We start from the raw sequence: 18,937 nt of genomic DNA, 5'->3' as shown, positions 1-18,937 counted from the left end.
CGGTCGTACATGTTGCAATAATAGGCAACTCCGGCATTGTCGTATATGTTGCTTATGAGTCGTACATGTGGTATTAGATGCATTTAAAGCTCATAAACCTGCACCCCAGTGTTAGTGCTCCTGTCCATGGCAAGGGTAAAGTCCTTCACGTAATGTTCACATCCTGCACCATACGCTCACCTTGAATTCAAGGTAGGTGCATAGGCCTGTCGTACAAACCACTATAGGTGGTTCCGACTCGTAGGTGACTCTTCACGTGATCGTAGCACTTGAGCGTATTCATTTACACCCAGTCCTGTCATACAGACCACTACAGTGGTTCCGACTCGTATGCAGGCTAGATTGAGATATGAGATATGAGCTATAGACTTAGCCATACAGGCCACAAGAGATGGATCCAACTGACATATTATTTGCATATGCGATGAGATATGAATATGTTGTATAGATCACTAGAGGTGATTCTGACCTATGAGCTAGCATTGGTTGATGAGATATGAATATGTCATACAGATCACTAGAGGTGATTTTGACTTATGAGCTAGCATTGATTGATGAGATATGAATATGTCGTACAAATCACTACAGGTGATTCCGACTTATGAGCTAGCATTGATTGATGAGATATGGATATGTCGTACAGGTCACTACGGGTGACTCCGATTTATATGCTAGCAATGATTGATGAGACATGTTGATGAGATATTGATTCAGCCGTACAGGTCACGTGAGGTGACTCCAGCTAACATGTTGATGAGATATATATGTTTATTGACATCTATGGCATGATATTCATGTGGACTTTGTTATGCTGTGTATGGAATTGAGATAGATATGTATTCTATTTTCTAGAAAATTATACAGGTGTTACGGCGAGGGGCTACTGCCTTTGGTAATTGAAATTGGTTTGAAAAGTTTTGTTTCACTCACTCACATTTTTCTATTTTTGTACCCCTCGACGAGGATTCGTGGCACTTTTCAGTACAGATGTCTTATTATGATCGTATAATAATTATCTTACCTTACTATACTATACTTATGCTCTGTATCACGCGTGAAATGGGTCCAGACCAGTACACCGCGCACTCGTGTACTTAACCACTTTTATATTTTAATTTATTCACATTTTATACATTATCACACTTATGGCTTCGTCACCTTCCAAGTGTCAGCCAGCACGGCTCGATTCGAGGTCCTAGTGGACATTCCGGGTCGAGGTGTGTCAAGTAAAAAATGTGGAAGAGACCACATAAATAGATTTTGCTTCCACACTCTTGAGCAAGAGTGTGGAAGGCAATCTATATGTTGTAGTAGTTGAAAGTTTGGAGGAACTATATAAATAGATTTTGCTTCCACACTGTAATATCCTGAAAATTTTAAGTATATGAATTTGATATTCATAATTATGAATATGTGGGGAAAAATCGAAAATAAATCTATTTATGGGTATGAAAATTTAACTAGGGGATTTTAAAATTTTGTTACCAGAAATTATTATAATTTACGTCGTAAAATTTATTGTTAAGAGAAACGGATGAAAATTCCCTAGTTGGTTTAACGTAATTATACGAGGACGTATTTTATCCTTGTATATATTTTATTGTATTTCTTGATATATTTGGATAGAGCTCGACTGACACACCTCGACCGAGGTCAAGGCATGCTGGCCGTCACGTGAGAGTAACGTAGCCATGTGCACAGTGCGGAAGCGATAAAGATAGCAAACATACGAATAATTAAAAACCACATTTCTAGAGTGCAATACTAACAGGAAGTGATAGGAGTTAGTTACAACCGTAAACACTCCTAATCAGAGCATAATAAGTCTAGGTGCAGTCCAGTAGGACAAGTATTAGTTACACAGTACCAGGAATGTCCTACTATTAATCAAATAGGTCAGAACAGCCGACAATCCCGAGCCACCAACAGTAAGCTTACTTAGAACCTGGAAAGGCGCAAAACAGAAAACGTGAGTGGGCAAAAACAAATGTTTTACAAAACCATTTCATTTATCAACATATCTAACCCTTCGCTGTAAAACATGTATAATTTTTCCCAGAATCAGAATATAAGCATATATATAATTAGATATGAAATATATCAACTCAATTCATGCTTCACATAATCATATTCATATGTATGCCATGCCAAAATATAACAAAGTAAACAATCCAGGTAAGAATGATTTCATAGAAATATGATATGTTAGCCGGAACCTTTGAGGTAGTCTGTACGGCTGAATTCATAGCTCAAAAGTCAATCTGGCCGGAATCACTACAATGACCTATACGACAATATACTGCACATAAGTCAGAACCACTAAAGAGGGTCTATACGACAAGATTGGGTGAAATATAATTATGCTCAATTCTATTCTCTCATAATAGCCGGATAATGAATCGCTAGTCACCTATGAGTCGAAACCATAAATAAGGTCTGTATGACAAGATTGGATGAAATATAATTACGCTTAATTATATTCTCTCATAATAGCCCGGCGATGAATCGCTAGTCACCTACGAGTCAGAACCATAAATAAGGTCTGTACGACAAGGCTATGCACTTAAGTTGGATCCAATATGAGCATATAATGCGGGAGGTGATGTAAATAAATAGGCATGTACTTTATATCTCTGACTAAATCACAATCACCCTATGTGCAGTTTTATGAGCTCAACATCATTCAATCACATATCACATCATCGATGATTCACATAAACAAATATAACTTACCTGAACTTACCTATGCCTCCACAACACCACATTTATATATGCAACCATGAAATGCATATTCAGAATATAAAAGCAATTGGCATATTATTTCAAAGCATACTTTACTAAAAATACATTTCTGGGAAATATATCAAGTATATAGATATATACTGAAAACAAAAGGCCACTCACTAGTATGTCGAAAGGTCGTAGCCCCTGAGTCGCCCGTGGATACGCTCGTCCTCTGGATAAGTCTCACCTATATGCGAATTAACTATAAAAACGTTATTTTAAGGCACATAGACAAAACTAGCTAATAACTTCTCATACATTGCTCAAAATGGGTATATGAATATACCAGAGTAACCTACACAACCTCATGAACATCGTGATATTTTTAGAAATTTTTTTTGAGCTCTCACGCGCCGCCACGCGCGGGCAAGGGCACGGCAAAATGCGCCCCCACACGCGGCCAAACCTGACGGATTCCCTAACCACCGTTAGGGAATATTTCGTTAAAACCTAACAGATTCCGTTAAAACTGAATAATGGCATCAGCATATTCCGTCCAAATTGACAGAATATGCCGTCATCTTCTCCAGCAAGTCGTTGGTCACCGGGAAACAGGGTAAAACTTCAAACCCACTATTCTCACTCGTTTCTCAACCATTTTTCATGAAATTGGTACCAAAATGAAGCTAATAACATGTAGAATCACGTTATACCATTTTTAAGCCTTGAAATCTACTAGATTTTACCTGAGGAAGCTCGATAATCCGGCCAACTTTGAAAGCCTTCGATCTCGGCCCTCCGACATCCAAACTCTTCCAACGAACTACCCCGAGCTTCCTTAGGACCTCCTAAAGCTCCATGTGAGCTTGAAATCTTCTGAAACACAAGGTTTTACGTCCACGTGAATAGTGCATGAAAAATGAGTTTTAGGTTCTCGAGATTTCTAATGAATCCTTACCTGAAATGGGTACCAACCAACTCGAAATAGCATGAGGAATGCAATGGTGCCTTTAGAATCTTCAATCTGCGACTGGAAAGCTCACTTTGAGCTTGGTTCGTACGAGGAAAAAGAGAGAAAGATAGTGAGTCCGAGAGAGATGAGGGCACGGGAAGGAAGAGAGAGGGAGTGAGTGTTGTGTGTGTGTGGTCCACGTGGTCACAATGCTTAAAACCACATAATAAACTCAAAATCTCAATATGTCATACATACACACTACAATAAAACTGTCATTTTACATCGTCGCAAATTATATGTTTGGGATAGGCTGTGACATCGACCCTACGAAAACGTAGGCGAAAACCGTTTGTGAATCAGAGTTGAAACAAATAAATTAGAGGTTAAAAATTAAAAAAAATTAAAAATAAATAAAAAATAAAAAATAAAAAAGGAAGAGTCTGGAAGCTGGCACATTGGCAGCGTGAAAGTGGAGGAAATGAGAGTTGTGGGAGAGAATAAAGGGGAGGGGGACCAATCAGGAGAGGAGGAAGGGAGAGGAAGGGAAAGAAGGGGGAAGGTGGGGAACCAGACCCCATTCGACCCGTTCCCTTTTTGTGACCCGACCCGACGGAAACAAGGGTCTTCGATGCACTTTCAGGCCAAATTGGTGCGAATTGCACCGAATTATCACTTAGAATCAAATCCATGACCTTCCCTCTTCCATTTTCACCCAAAAATCGATGGAAATAGGCCTCGAGTTTGGGTAAACGACACCAAAGGGTTTCATGGGTGCACAACGACGATCAGCCGATTCCAAAAGCCTCATCGTCGACCACCACCATGGTTTAACTTCTTTTGAGCTCAAGAACAAAGCCCAAACAAGTTTGGGGGCATCAGAGTTCGTTTTGAGGTCGAATCGAGCACACCCATTTCAAGGGTTTCCGACGGATTGAAGCTATTTTCAGGTGTTTCCCGGTCAAATTGGTTTTCAGCCCAGGTATCAAAGTTGCTCCCCTTGACTTGTTCTACATTTCTGTAAAATTTGGTAATTTTTTGAAATAGTTGAATTTTCTGGATAGTTGGAGCGGCAGACCGCCGCGTGCAGGGGCGCGTGGGCCGAGACCCCCAATTGAACTTCATAGGATAAATTGGATGCCCCAATTCCATATGTGACATCTGATTGACATAATTCCTTCATTTGGGTATAATTTCATTAAGGTCTGACACTTGAATATTATAAAAATTAATGATCCGACCGTTGGATCGTCACTAAACTTTAATACGTTATAGTATGGAATATTTGAGGACATTAGGAACTTAGGGATCGGAAATCCGACATACGGATCTTCCCAAATTGGATTTGTAAGTTTGTAAAATAAAACGTCGACCACCACTTGAATTCATGATTGGCGGAGATCCGATAGTTGAATTGTGGTGAGATTTTAATATGTTATTTTAGAAGCGTAATGTGGACGTTGAGAAGTTACGTATCAGAAATTTGATAGGCGGATTTTCCGATTTAGATTTCTAGGGTTGTGAACCTTATCCTCTCGATCTTGATCGATGGTTGACTTTTTATAGTCAACTAAACAGAGTTTCTAGCGTGCCATCTATCTTAGAGTGTTGTTGACATTTCTTGAAGCTTAGTGGGCTCATTGTGACAACGGGTCTTAATTTACGTACGAGTGAAGATAATATAGATGATTTATATTGAATTGTTATTTTATTTTATTGTCATTGATCTACGGTTGTGAATTGTGAACTACAATTGGCTTGATCGCTCCAAAGGGTACGTAGGCAGTCTAACGAGAAGTTAGATGCAACTATAAAATAAACGAGATTAAATTTTAGTGGAAAATCATCAAAGAAAGAAATGTTAGAATGGTTGTTAACCTAAAGGGTAACAATGACATTTTATGGCCTACCATTAAATGTATTTCCAAAAAAAAAAAATGGCAGGGCGGGGCGTTACACACACTCTTAAGAAAAAGTGTGGAAGGCAATCTACATGTTGTAGTTGTTGAAGGTTTGTTGAACCATATGATATGATTTTGCTTCCACACTCTTGAGCAAGAGTGTGGAAGGCAATCTACATGTTGTAGTAGTTGAAAGTTCGGAAGAACCATATAATACAATTTTGCTTCCACACTCTTGAGCAAGAGTGTGGAAGGCTTTGTTGAGTTTGTATATGCCTTTTCTGAGTTGTAAGGCTTGAAAATTTTGACTTGAAAATTTTCGACTGCTTATAAATGCTAAGAATCCACAAGTGTAAGTTGTATTGTTCTTCCCTAGCTGGTGAAAGAAGATAAGTTCTTTCATCACGCAGTTGGTAAGAAGAGTAGTGAGTTGCCGAGGCAAAAATGTTTATTAAAGTACTAGTTGTATCTTCCACCACCTGGTTGGTGATATGAAAGTGAGTTCCTTCATCACCTAGTTGGTAAGAAGAATGGCAAGTTGCTGAATCTCAACATTGTTTATTAGAGTACTAGTTGTGCTCTTCATCACCTAGTTAGTGATACAAATGTGAGTTCCTTCATAACCTGGTTGATAAGAAAAGTGGCAAGTTGCCGAAACACAAAATTGTTTATTAAAGTATTGGTTGTACTCTTTACCACCTGGTTGGTGATATGAAGGTGAGTTCTTTCATCACCCGGTTGGTAAGAAGAGTGGCAAGTTGTCAAAACTCAAAATTGTTTCTTAGAGCATTAGTTGTACTCTTCATCACCTGGTTGGTGGAAAGAACGGCAAGTTGCCGAGGCACATTGTAACACGTGTCAAAAAGAAAAAAGGTATGTTGACACCCTTTTGTAACTTAGTTGGCTTATGTATGAATGTTTTGAAAGGTATGAAGTTTATGTTGATTGACATGAGTGATGCTTATAACATGAGGGATGTTCATGACATGCATGTTGTTTATGAATGTTTTGCTATGCATAAAGGAATCCATTGTTTGGATATGTGAACCGTGTTGGTTATACCACTTAGTTTCACTTACTTGGTGTTGAAGTACGTATGTTGAAGCTCTAAGTTAGAGTATAGAGGTAGGTCAGAATTAGACCAAGTGTTTGAGTGTTAAGAATGCAAAAGACTTAGATGAAGTTGTCTGAATTGCCTTTTCATTAAATATTTGCTAAATGGCTTATGCTACAAAGCATGCCAAACAATTAAAGGTCGAAACATTTGTAATGGGTATGCCTTTCTATGATAGCCTTTTCTTCAGTACCCAGTCATTCACTTTGAAAAAATGATGCTTGACCCCATCGTCATAACAGTTGAAGGTATGTTCACCCCTGATTGTCTTGATAGAACATTTATTCCTCTTGCCAAAAGGTGAATAAGCTTAGTCACCTGACGGGTTGCTAAGTGGGACAGAAGGGGATGCAATGAGTGTTTGGATGGCCAAAACCTTCTTCTTACTTGGTAAAACTTGACATTCGCTCCCCACTTGTTGATAGAGGTTTACCATATAAGAATTCCCTTGGTATGTCATTGCCTTAGCAAAGACATGATTGTAAGCTTGCGTCATCACATCAGAGTAAGTCTTCTAAGTGTTAACATTGATCATTTACTTGAAGAAGCAGTCACGCATGCCTATCATGAAGGCCATGAGTACTGTTTTGTCATCTGCCTCACTGTAATGAGAGTATTCGTGGTTGAATCGATAGGCATATTCATGCAATGACTCGTCTGATTTCTGATGAATGGTGTATAACTCATCAATAGAATGTAAGGGATCAGCTTGGAAGATGTGTTGAGCCATAAAGAGTCTCATTAGCTCAGTGAAGGAAATTATTGTATCAAGTTGAAGACGACGGTACCAATTAAGAGCTCCACTAGAAATAGTGGAGGGAAAAATGAGACAGCATTCTTCATCACTATGTCTCTGGTATGTCATGGTGGATCCAAAGAGGTGGATATGTTCAATTGGATCTTCCTTCCCAGTATACGATTGCAAGCCAAGCTTCTATTTCGTTTCTCTTTATAGATGGGTGCAGATGATCCTCCTTGTCAAATGGCCTGACCTTAGCTAATTCCAGTCAGGTCTCCTGGCCTGACGCTTGGCCTTCACCTTGTTCACTTCCATAAGAAGTTGCAAGATAAGGGGATTATAAGTGAAGTCAGGCACAATTGAAGCTTTCTTTTGTAAATTTCCATCATTTCTTGAAAGTAGGGAAGATCGGTCAAGGACATATGGTCTTTTCTTGGACTCAACATACTGGTTGTCAGAATGTGCCTATTGAAAGTCCTTTGAGTCTTTGCCTTTTTATTGCCCTAAGGCTTATCCGTTCATTTCCTGGACTGGGGGCTGGCCTGGGTTACGGTAAGGGAACAAGTCATTCGATGATCCTTGGGTCATTGATCCTTGAGCCTATGTGGATATGTTTTTGTCGACACTGCCTCAAGAAGTCTTGACAGTCACGGTAAACAGCTTTTGACCATTCCATTCCTTTTGCAAAGAAATGTCTTTATCCGCTTCTCTTGCTTCGATTTGAAACAGATGGGTTGAGAGAAGTTTTGTGTTGATCAATATCTTGGTGAGAAGGTTGTTCCTCATTAAGAGTGACCATGTTAAAGACATGTGAACCTTCACGTTGGAGGGTGGCCATGTGGTGATCTATAGTCACGGGGGTGAATGGCACATGAAATTGAGTCTGTCTAGCCTCATGGAGCATATCACAGAGCTTTTTATACTGTTTTTGGAGGATCTCGTTCTGATCGTTATTTTGTTGTTTTGAGCTTCAAGCTCTTCAACCTTAGCTTGAAGATGAAACTTATTTCTTTCTTTCCTTCGCTGCCTCACATTAAGCACGAAATGGGAGTTGTTGTGCTTATTGTGGCTTCCTTTACTCCCCATGTTGGAAAGGGATGCCTGACCAAAATAGAGTGTATGAACAATGGAAACCAGCTTGACAAAGCTAGCGAGAGTAGGAATAAATGTTGTTCCAACAGACAGCGCCAAATGTTGATGCATAAAATTAGTGAGACTTTGGAACAACATAAAGTGTCAAGTTTGTGACATTCACTTGGTTGCTCTGGTCACCTAGTGAAGAATGTAAAGAGATCGAGATAGGAAAGCAAACAAAAGATGTATGTGGTTCACCCTAAGTTTGGCTACGTCCACAAAATAGATGAGTTCTCATTAATAGTAAAGAGTTTACACAAATACATAGGTTCAAGCATAATGATCATTAGTAGATTCTAATGACTAGTTTAAGTACAATAATGACATTCCCTCTAATTGTAGAAGAATTGTCTTCTTTTATAGTGAAGGAGAGTCTTCGGCTTTCATCCACCGTCAATGTGGGACTCTAGGAGCTTTATTCTGATGTTAACACGTGTTGTATTGTGATTGACCTCCTGGGTGGAGGGAAACTTGTGTGCTTCGGCAAGGGTGCCTCAGCATGAACCCTTTAGTGAGTCTTTGAAGGTATGAAGTTGACCGGTACTTCGTAGTTTCGAGATTGATCAAGTATGGTACAAACAAAATCTAATATGAGTACTCAATACAGTAGATATGAATCTAGTTGCAAGCCAACAATCTAGTAGACCGCATTGGAAACAAAATATAAATGGATCCGTACACCTAAGATTTGGGGACAACAGAGATATAAGAAATCATGGGGATCAAGCAAGCAAGAATCCGTTACACTCTGTTTGGATACAATAAAATAAAACAGAATTTCACTTAAACTAGGGAATTAGGATGGGAAAGCAGTTTTCCCACGTTTAGCAACCCTGCTGCGAGAGAAACGGCAAATTCCACGGGAAAAAAAAGGGAAATCGGGGATGAACAATCCCGAGTTTAATTTCCATCAAAATAGGTGGAATTTCACAATTCCAACAACAGAGAGAATCCCAAATCCATCGGATGGAAATCTTGCAGGCGGCAAATTTCATGATTAGGGTGCCAAACTGGGATGATTGGCGCCAAAGTTTACAATAAAAAGGGCTTCACTCTGTTATAACTCACCAATCTTAGAAGGGACGCTCGTGCTTCATCTTCTTCCTTCATTCTAGGTTAGCCTTTTCTCTCTTCTCTCTTCTTTCTTGAATTATTACGGTTCAAATTATTATAATATAGTCTATCTCTGCGTGTAGGTTCAAATCATCAAGTGTATTATGTTTAATGACCTCTGGTGATACTCATATGCTTGGGTGTTTATTAATTGGGTATACATATTAGTTGCGTTGCTTCGTCTGCGAATATGTGGGCTATTGTCATGGATACAGGGACTGGCTTCACAGTTGTGAATTTTGGTGAAACTCATATGCTTGGGTGTTTATTAATTTTTTTTTCAATTGAATTGTGTATTGGGTCTAACCTTATTTGGGAAACAACTCAAGTCAAGAATCAGATTATAATCGTCTTGTTAATTAGTTGAATTATGACCGAACCTACATTTAAAACGGAAACAGATTTATTTTGTTTGAACCTTAAAACTCTCCATTTGAGAAGTTCTGCATGTGCTTCTGACTTTGTTGTTAGCCCACTTTAAAATATCAGCATCCGTCATCTCCTTTCCTTGGGAGTGAGATCGTAGATTTCTCAAAAGTTGAAGCATATTAAACCTCATCAACTACCATAGGAACGCTAAAAAAAAGATGAAAACAAACTTTAGTACTTATAACAAATTAGATTTAGCACATAACCAGTTACTCCAATAGATCTATTAAGCTCAAAAGCTAAGGGAAAATTACCAAGTATGAGTTTCTTGTTTCCTTGCACTATATCATTTCCAGCTATGTTCACTAGTGAGAATTCTTTGTTCATTAGATTGTGATGTGAATGCTAATACTCTGGTTGTTGGTCAACTCTGCTTTCTGGTTATTGGTTTTGACATCTGCTTTCTGATTTGTAGTCATCTGCTTTCTGCTTTCTGGTTCAAAAGATGTGGAAGAAAATTTGGTGGTCTTTGTGTTAGGTATAGGATTAAAAAGAATTTGGAAGTGAGATGCTTAATGGCATTTGTGCTGCATTATCAACCTTGGTGTTGTTTATTAGGTTGGTGAAAGTAATAGTACAAATAATATTGAACATAGCAGTAACCTGTTTCCTTTCCCTTTTGATAGTTGCTTATACCAAGGTTAAGGATATATGGAATCAGCTCGGGAGTTGTTTGAGGGGTTGCCTGCAAAAGATATGGGTGTCATATTTTCTTAAGTAAAATTAGAGTGTAACTATATGCACTCTGTGGAATAACTGCCGAAGATGAAATTTAGTCTGTTTCTGGCATCAATGGTTACTGCAGAATCATTTTTCGTGCAACAACTAGTTTGAGCAATTCTTGAAAGAACCGAACATTCAAGCATTAATATGGCAGCTCTTGCCACCAATAAAACTTTGTGTTTTCAATAGAAGCACTGTGGCAAACTTATTTCCCAGTTACGTATAGCAGTTGCCTTATTTTCTTTTTACCCATCTCCTTTGGCTTTCCTCTTGGCAGTCATGTGAAAGCTTTTGATATCAATCCAAACGACGAATGGATAAGTGTAAGCAAGCACTCACAGACTAGACCTAGCTTGCCTTCATACCTTATTTTACTTTTCCCTTTGCGTCTGTAGTTCTGTTTCCTTTTGATAATGCTCGCAACATATTATGTTTCAAATGGCCATCTCCACAGATATGTATCATTTTCTAATTTTTTTTCTGCAATCGAATAATTTGATACGATGATTGGTGTATTTTGTATGAGGGAGTGATAGATTTATAACCATTTTAACTTTTGATTCAAATTTGTATTCCTCTATTTAATACAAATTCTAGAGAATATCCAAACAATGAAATTTGGTATTCCCGTCATTTTGTAATTTCTATGTATCCAACATCCAAACGATGAAATTCATTTAACGGGAATTTAATTACTGTCAATTGTAATTCCCGTCATTTAAAATTCTGTGATAATTTAGAAATTCTCCATCCAAACATAGTGTTATTCTTTAATCAGTTCACAGGCTATATTTTGTTTAGATATAATGGAGATATTTTAAACTCATAAATCTATTTACCCTTATATTAAGGGGTGTGCTATCCACACACCCCTTTTTACTTCTCCCACATCTCTTGTTAATTTATGTCATTTGATCTTTTTTAATTCATCTGATCCGACAACCAAAAATTAAAAAGGTGTGAAAGAAGTAAAAATGGGTGTATGGATATCACATCCCTATATTAATCTACAAATTTTATATGAAATAAATCATTACAGGTCCTTAAAATAAGAACTTAGGTGATAAAACTTGACATTTTAATTTAAGTTGTAAGATATTGGTACAATGACCTGTATTCATTACATAATATAGGCACAAAAGTAAATACTGCCTCGGATTAGATGCCAATAATAATCAATTATTTTCTTGTTACATAAGAATACAATGTTCAACGTAGTCCCACTACAAGTACAAACTAGTGGCCCAGTGACAAAAGACGGATTGTGAGGCTTTCTTCAAATAAAAAAACTGGAGATTTTGGGTTCGAAATCCGCTGCTGGTGTAGAAGCCAAACTTGGTGCCAGGAGAATGTTAAAATGCCTCTGTGAGTCTTCCCGACCTCCAGAATGAGTGGATAACCGTAGCTTGACACCAGACTTGTGGCAAATAGGGAGGTTGAAATGTCTTTATGAGTTTTTCGGCTCTAGAAAATGGTAGATAACCGTAACTTGACACTAGTTGTTTCTCTTTTAAAAAAAAATTAAAAAAAATAAAACATAGTCCCACTACTAGTTGACTACCAGTCTACCTCCATAAACGCGTGTGGATGAAATTTGTATCTATCATTTTCTTTTCTTTTTGGGGCTTGAAAAATTTAATGCTAATCTTTTTTTCTCTTAAATTATACGCACTTGTTAATTATTAAATGATTCTCTAAAAACCTCCTTAATATTCCTTTGGAAAGCAGACAACTCCAATATTATTATATTTTTCGTGAGTTTTTTTTTTTGAATTATATTTTTGTGAGTTCCCCGAGTTTTTTTTATACCGAGATGAGCTTGACTTCTTAAGATCAAGGAAGAGATTTTCCTCAACTTACTTTATGTTCGATTTACTAAACTTCATGTCTATTATTGAAATCATTTATATTATAATTTACTTTGTACATAATATCTTTATAAAAAATTAATTAAAATTAAAGTTGTTTAGATAATCAATAGTAGCAAAAAGATAGACGGTTCATAATCTTTTTACCATATTCGTCCATTTGTTCTTTTTATAGTCTCATAACTAAATGATCTCATATTTTAATAATTACTTGCTGAGATTAATCTTTATAAAATAATTTATAATATTAACGATTTCGATCATATGTTCTAAATTTTATAAATTAATTGCGAAGTGAACTGAGGAGGAACTCTACAAATATTGAAAAGGCAAGTTGATTCATTTTCCATCAGCTCCACACCAGCTGTCCATTACATGCTACTTGCTTCAAGTTCAAGTTTCAAGCCTCACAGCCCTGAGCATAAAATTTAGAGTGTATAGTTGTTACGAAGTTTCATGTCCTTCTCCTGAATAAATCTATCAAATCATAAAAAAGAAGGGAAAAAGAAAAATCTTTCGGGGAATAATTTCCCATATTCATTAATTTATTGGTGCTGCTAGATTTAATTGGTTTAATTAAATTAAAATTGAAATGGAGAGCCACCGGTAAGCAACACAGAGGAGTTGGTCACACTCCATCTTCATCATCTACAGTCCCGCTCTCTTTCTCCTCCCATCGCCACTCTCTCACCACCATCACTTAAACCCTAACAATCCACCGACGTAATTCTGCCCATCCCTATTCAAAATCCCTTCTTTTTCAAAACCCAGAAGCCAAATCCGTCCAACTTTCCGACCCGGATGCCAATTTGATCGGATCCGAACCCCCTTGATCCGAACCCTAATGGGTCACCTGAACCTGCCCGCATCGAAGCGGAGCCCGCGGCAGTGGCGCCTCCTGGACCTTATCTCGGCGGTCTTCTTCGGCATAGTGATTGTCTTCTTCCTCTTAGTCTTCACTCCCTTGGGCGACTCGCTCGCCGCCTCAGGTCGCCAGGCTCTTCTCTTATCGACCAACGCCGATCCGAAGCAACGGCACCGTCTAGTGGCGTTGGTGGAGCTCGGACAGCACCACCAGCCCATTGAAGCCTGCCCAGCCAATGCCGTCGACCATATGCCCTGTGAGGACCCCCGGCGCAACAGCCAGTTGAGTCGGGAAATGAACTTTTACAGAGAGAGGCATTGCCCTCTGCCTGAGGAGACCCCGCTCTGCTTGATCCCACCTCCCAATGGCTACAAGATTCCGGTCCGGTGGCCCGACAGCTTGACCAAGGTTGGTGTGATTTTGGGTTCGTTCAATTCATCAATTTAGTTCTTGGGTTAATCCATGATTTAGTATTCGAAAGATTGAAACTTGTGTCTTGTGTCTTGAGTGATCGAAAGTTTGGAACTTTGGATTGGGATTTGCAGCTGTTATATGATTTGAATATTTCAATGGATGGTTGGTTTGAGGATCTGTTGATGAGAGTTGGTGCAGCAAGTTTGATCTGTTGAGTCTGCAACCGAGCTTGTCGATAAGCGTGGTCTGAGAGATTTGTTAATTGTTTCAATGCATGCTCTTGAACTGAGAATAGCAATGCAAACAACTTGAGTTAAAAGTTGTGTTACTTGTGTAATACGTAGATTCGTAACTAGGATATGTGCATTGTAGTTAAAGAACATTTTTATATGCTAGAAGAATGCAAATATCACTTGCTCATTGTTGATGAGATTTAGCACTGCACTTTACTCGCGGCATACACACTCTTCATTCTATCCCTGGTTACGACAGCTGCTTAAGCCTTGTATTATTCATTCTTGGTATTATGTTCCTGAATTTTGATTTTAAGATCCATCTAGCTCAGAAATAACTGGTAATAGCTAACCAAATAAGTGAAACTTGGACCCTTACGTGAGGCTTTTCTTTTCTTTTGCCCAATGTAATTGCCGATTACTTTCAAATGTGATTGTGTTTTTAGTCCTTCTTTATGAAAAATTCAGAATGAAGAGGTAACTCCCTTTGTGATGTCGTCTTAAGGAGATAGAATGACTTTCATTATATGATATATCAAAGCATCACCATTAGTTCTGTATCAACATATCTTAAAATACTGTAACTGTGTACAGATATGGCATGACAACATGCCACACAACAAAATAGCAGACAGGAAAGGTCATCAGGGATGGATGAAACTGGAAGGCCCACACTTCATTTTCCCTGGTGGTGGCACTATGTTTCCCGATGGAGCTATACAATATATCGATAAACTTGGACAGTACATCCCTATAAGTGATGGTGTTCTGAGAACTGCTCTCGATATGGGTTGTGGGGTAAGAGCAATGTTCCTCCTTTCATTGAGACAACATTAAATTTTTCTTTCAAATCTCACAAATTTTGATTCTTTACAGGTTGCCAGTTTTGGGGGTTATCTTCTATCCAAAGACATTTTGGCAATGTCTTTTGCCCCAAGAGATTCACACAAGTCACAGATACAATTTGCACTTGAAAGAGGAATTCCAGCATTTGTTGCCATGCTTGGCACTCGCAGACTTCCATTTCCTGCTTTCTCATTTGATTTGATGCATTGCTCTCGATGTTTGATCCCTTTTACTGCCTATAGTGAGTTCTTGTCACTGTAGCATCTGACACTGCTATAATTTTTCCACCCCACCCCTGAAACTTGCTCTAATCATAAAGGAATCTGAACTATGCAGATGCCACATATTTCCTTGAAGTGGATCGGTTACTCCGCCCAGGAGGATACCTAGTAATCTCTGGCCCTCCCGTGCAATGGGCTAATCAAGACAAGGAATGGGCAGATCTCCAAGCTGTCGCAAGAGCATTGTGTTATGAGCTGATTGCTGTGGATGGAAACACAGCTGTCTGGAAAAAGCCTGCTGGTGATTCATGCCTTCCTAACCAAAATGAATTTGGTCTTGAATTGTGTGATGAATCAGATGACGCAAGTGATGCATGGTAATTGTCTCAGAATCTGTTCATGGTTTCTTAGTGTTTCTTACCCCTTCCCCAAAATGGAACCTTTATATTGGTATGAAGTGATTGTTTTCCAAATCTTTTTATAAATCTTATTGTGTCATCGTATTTCAAACTCTTGTATGTATCAGGCCAAAAATTAGCTCTTTTAGTGTAACCATTATAGCACCTTGGATAAACAACCTTAGTATCAACAAACCTCATATTCAAAGAATTTCTGAGATCAGTACCAATAAACTCCATCATTATGCAGGTACTACACGTTAAAGAAATGTGTGAGTAGGACGTCTTCTGTCAAGGGAGAATTTGCTGTTGGGATGATTCCAAAGTGGCCAGAGAGGCTGACAAAAGCTCCTGCAAGAGCCACACTCATGAGAAATGGCATCGACGTGTTTGAGGCTGACACACGACGATGGGCAAGAAGAGTTGCTTACTATAAGAACACCCTAAACCTGAAGCTTGGAACTCCAGCTGTACGCAATGTCATGGACATGAATGCATTTTTTGGAGGCTTTGCTGCTGCACTGAAATCTGACGCTGTGTGGGTGATGAATGTTGTTCCAGCCCGCAAGTCCTCAACGCTTTCTGTAATCTTTGACAGAGGTCTTATTGGAGTCTACCATGACTGGTGAGTGTTGTATTTTCACCCCAAGTTCTCCAAGCACGAGTCTTGTGATGGAACCGACCAATGCATTGTTCCACTTCGAGTTGGTCCTTTGAAGAGTGCACCTTTGACGTCATCCTGTTTTTATCCCTGATTTAGTATCATACTATCGCATCAACAAGTCTTTCTTGTATGTGTTCCTTCAGTTGCTTTATATGCTAGAAAACATTAAACCTGCGACATCACACCATATCTATTCCGTGTCCTAATTTGTAAATTGTTGATCAAGCAGTTATAATTTTGAGCACAAAAGATAGCCAAATTTTTTACTCGGTTTGCTGTTATTATAATTGATGGTAGTCCTGGTCTTCTATCCATGCATGGTTTTTTCTGACTAGTCCTCTTTTGCTCATGATGTGCTTTGCTAAATTTTATGGAATTATTATACTTTTGAGGGAACTTCTACTGATGTTCTGATGTTTTTGCTTGATTGCCCTAGGTGTGAGCCTTTCTCAACATACCCTCGTTCTTATGATTTCATCCATGTAACGGGCATCGAATCACTTATAAAGCATCCAGGTTCAACCAAGAACAGGTACTTCTACCTAAAAAGGCAACCTGAGTTCTAAATTTCTCAGCCGTTTTTTTTTAACCAACAGATTCCTACATTCTTATAGAAGTATTAAACTTTTGCACGTGTTTCATTGTAACCTTATGCTCATGACTTGATTTTTCTGCAGATGTAACATAGTTGATTTGATGGTGGAGATGGATCGAATGTTGCGGCCCGAAGGAACCGTTGTGGTCAGAGACTCCCCTGAAGTTATTGAAAAAATAGCTCGGATAGCTCATGCCGTAAGGTGGACTGCTACCATACATGAAAAAGAAGCAGCATCGCACGGGCGAGAAAAAGTTCTCGTTGCAACGAAAATCTTTTGGCAGTTGCCTTCGGTGTCCAACTGACAACCGTTTTCCATTAAAATGTTGGTATAAATCCCTATTCTCCATTTAATCTTTTATCCGATGTGAAAATTCATCTCCATGCATCAAAGGATGCAGTTTCTTTCTTATCATCCACCATTTCCTATTGTGTAAGGAGTTAATAGGTTGAGAATAGGGAGTGCTTGAAAGATAGGAAGACATGCACTTCTGTTTTGTTAGATTACACAGGAAAAAAAAAATGAAAGAGAAAAAAAAACAAAAAAAAGGCAACCTATATGTTTAGTTTCCAAGGATAATGTAATTGTATTTTATTTCTTCAGTAAATTTGATTTTTTTTTCTTTGTTTTAATTTTTTTAAAAAAATGTTTTATTGCATTTGTCTTCAGAATAATTTGTCATCTTAATAAATGATATTATATATAATAAGGAAGGCGGGTTGCCCGAAGCCTCATAATGAGCTAGCAATAATGTAATTCAAATTTATCTCTAGTGAGAATCAAACCTAAGATCTATCACTTACGAGTGAAGATGAATACTACTAGACTGTAGTATTATGTGGCGTCTTCAAAATATTTTAGTCATCCCACATATGCTCCTCCTATCAACCGTTTCAGGCTACTAAATGCAATGCTATAATTACAAAATTTGAGTTGTCTATTCACAAGGAAAACAACAATGGTAGGTTAGGTTGGCAAATTTCAAAATATGGAACCATTCTATTTGAATAATTCAATTTTCGTCATCCCATTCACAAACCTTCCCTAAAATAAAGAATCCTAGGTGAACTCGGTTTCATACGCTAGTTCAACAGATGGATTGATGGAAGGTAAATACAAACGTATTTTTTAATTAAGGAGAAGGCAAGAGCCGAACTCTAACCTATGAGATAACCCCTTCATTTTTTGTGACTTTTCTTGCCCTCCAAGCAACGTAAACTCATCTTCAATCCCATTTACATGATGCCGTATATAGTTAGGAAGTGATTTCTGCATACTTTTTTTCTTTCTACTTACCCTTGTCTTTAGTCATTAGATTGAACAAATCTACAAACATCAAAGACTAAAAAGAAATGTGCAAACGATGAAAAATGATGTGTAGAAATTAGTTCGTTCTAGAAAGTCTAGTATTTAAGGATATTTGAAACTCAAAGGTGAGATGATGGGTCATGTGGGAAAGAGACTCATGCATGTAGAAGTATGAAGCAAGTGGGTGTTCGTGTAGGTGGCAAACTGACAACCGGCGTCTAACTATTCCATTCGATTCCATTGTCATTGGATTGGGAGGGAACATTTCATTTCATTGATGAGAAAGTTTGAGAAAAGAAACAAACAGATGATAGCAACAGCAGCAGCAGCAGCAGAAACCTACCTCTCTCTCTCTCTCTCTCTCTCTCTCATCTGAGTCTGACAACACCCATGAAGTTTATAATTCTGCTGTCACTTGGGTCATCTGCCTGCCCCCACACCACGCCTGGACCCCCTGCTACTGCTAAACTTAAGATGGTGATGCAGCTAAAGTCAATAACATAGCAAGAACTTCATCTTCAAACTATCATCCAATCAGAGCTTCAACTGCTCCAATTGGGGTTTTCCCAAAGGCCTGGTGTGAAAAAGGGAGTGATTAGAATGGATGCTTGTGGAACAAGTAACGAAGGGACCAGTATTTGGGGCAAAAGAAAATTAATGGGTTGTTAATTAAGTAGGCACGTATCTGATTTCTA

General features: G+C 38.4%; 1 protein-coding gene and 1 long non-coding RNA gene across 2 annotated transcripts; both read left to right on the top strand.

The window, feature by feature from the left end:
* The first annotated feature begins 9,414 nt into the window (after window positions 1-9,414).
* Window positions 9,415-11,305, top strand: LOC139195848 (uncharacterized). The gene is made up of 2 exons (XR_011580922.1): window positions 9,415-9,679; window positions 10,733-11,305. It is a non-coding gene; the product is annotated as an uncharacterized lncRNA (long non-coding RNA).
* Window positions 11,306-13,043: 1,738 nt separating this feature from the next.
* Window positions 13,044-17,566, top strand: LOC103445963 (probable pectin methyltransferase QUA3). Its single transcript, XM_008385019.4, has 7 exons — window positions 13,044-13,970; window positions 14,804-15,007; window positions 15,086-15,296; window positions 15,392-15,653; window positions 15,925-16,299; window positions 16,775-16,870; window positions 17,016-17,566. The coding sequence occupies exons 1-7, from the start codon at window positions 13,542-13,544 to the stop codon at window positions 17,236-17,238; spliced, it is 1,800 nt and encodes a 599-aa protein (XP_008383241.2). The 5' UTR covers window positions 13,044-13,541; the 3' UTR covers window positions 17,239-17,566.
* Window positions 17,567-18,937: the final 1,371 nt, after the last annotated feature.

The sequence above is a fragment of the Malus domestica genome, chromosome 01, assembly GCF_042453785.1.
Source record: "Malus domestica chromosome 01, GDT2T_hap1".
In the NCBI taxonomy this organism is placed as follows: Eukaryota; Viridiplantae; Streptophyta; class Magnoliopsida; order Rosales; family Rosaceae; genus Malus; species Malus domestica.
The sequence above is the reverse complement of the archived record's forward strand: the minus strand, read 5'-3'. Positions and strand labels throughout refer to the sequence as shown.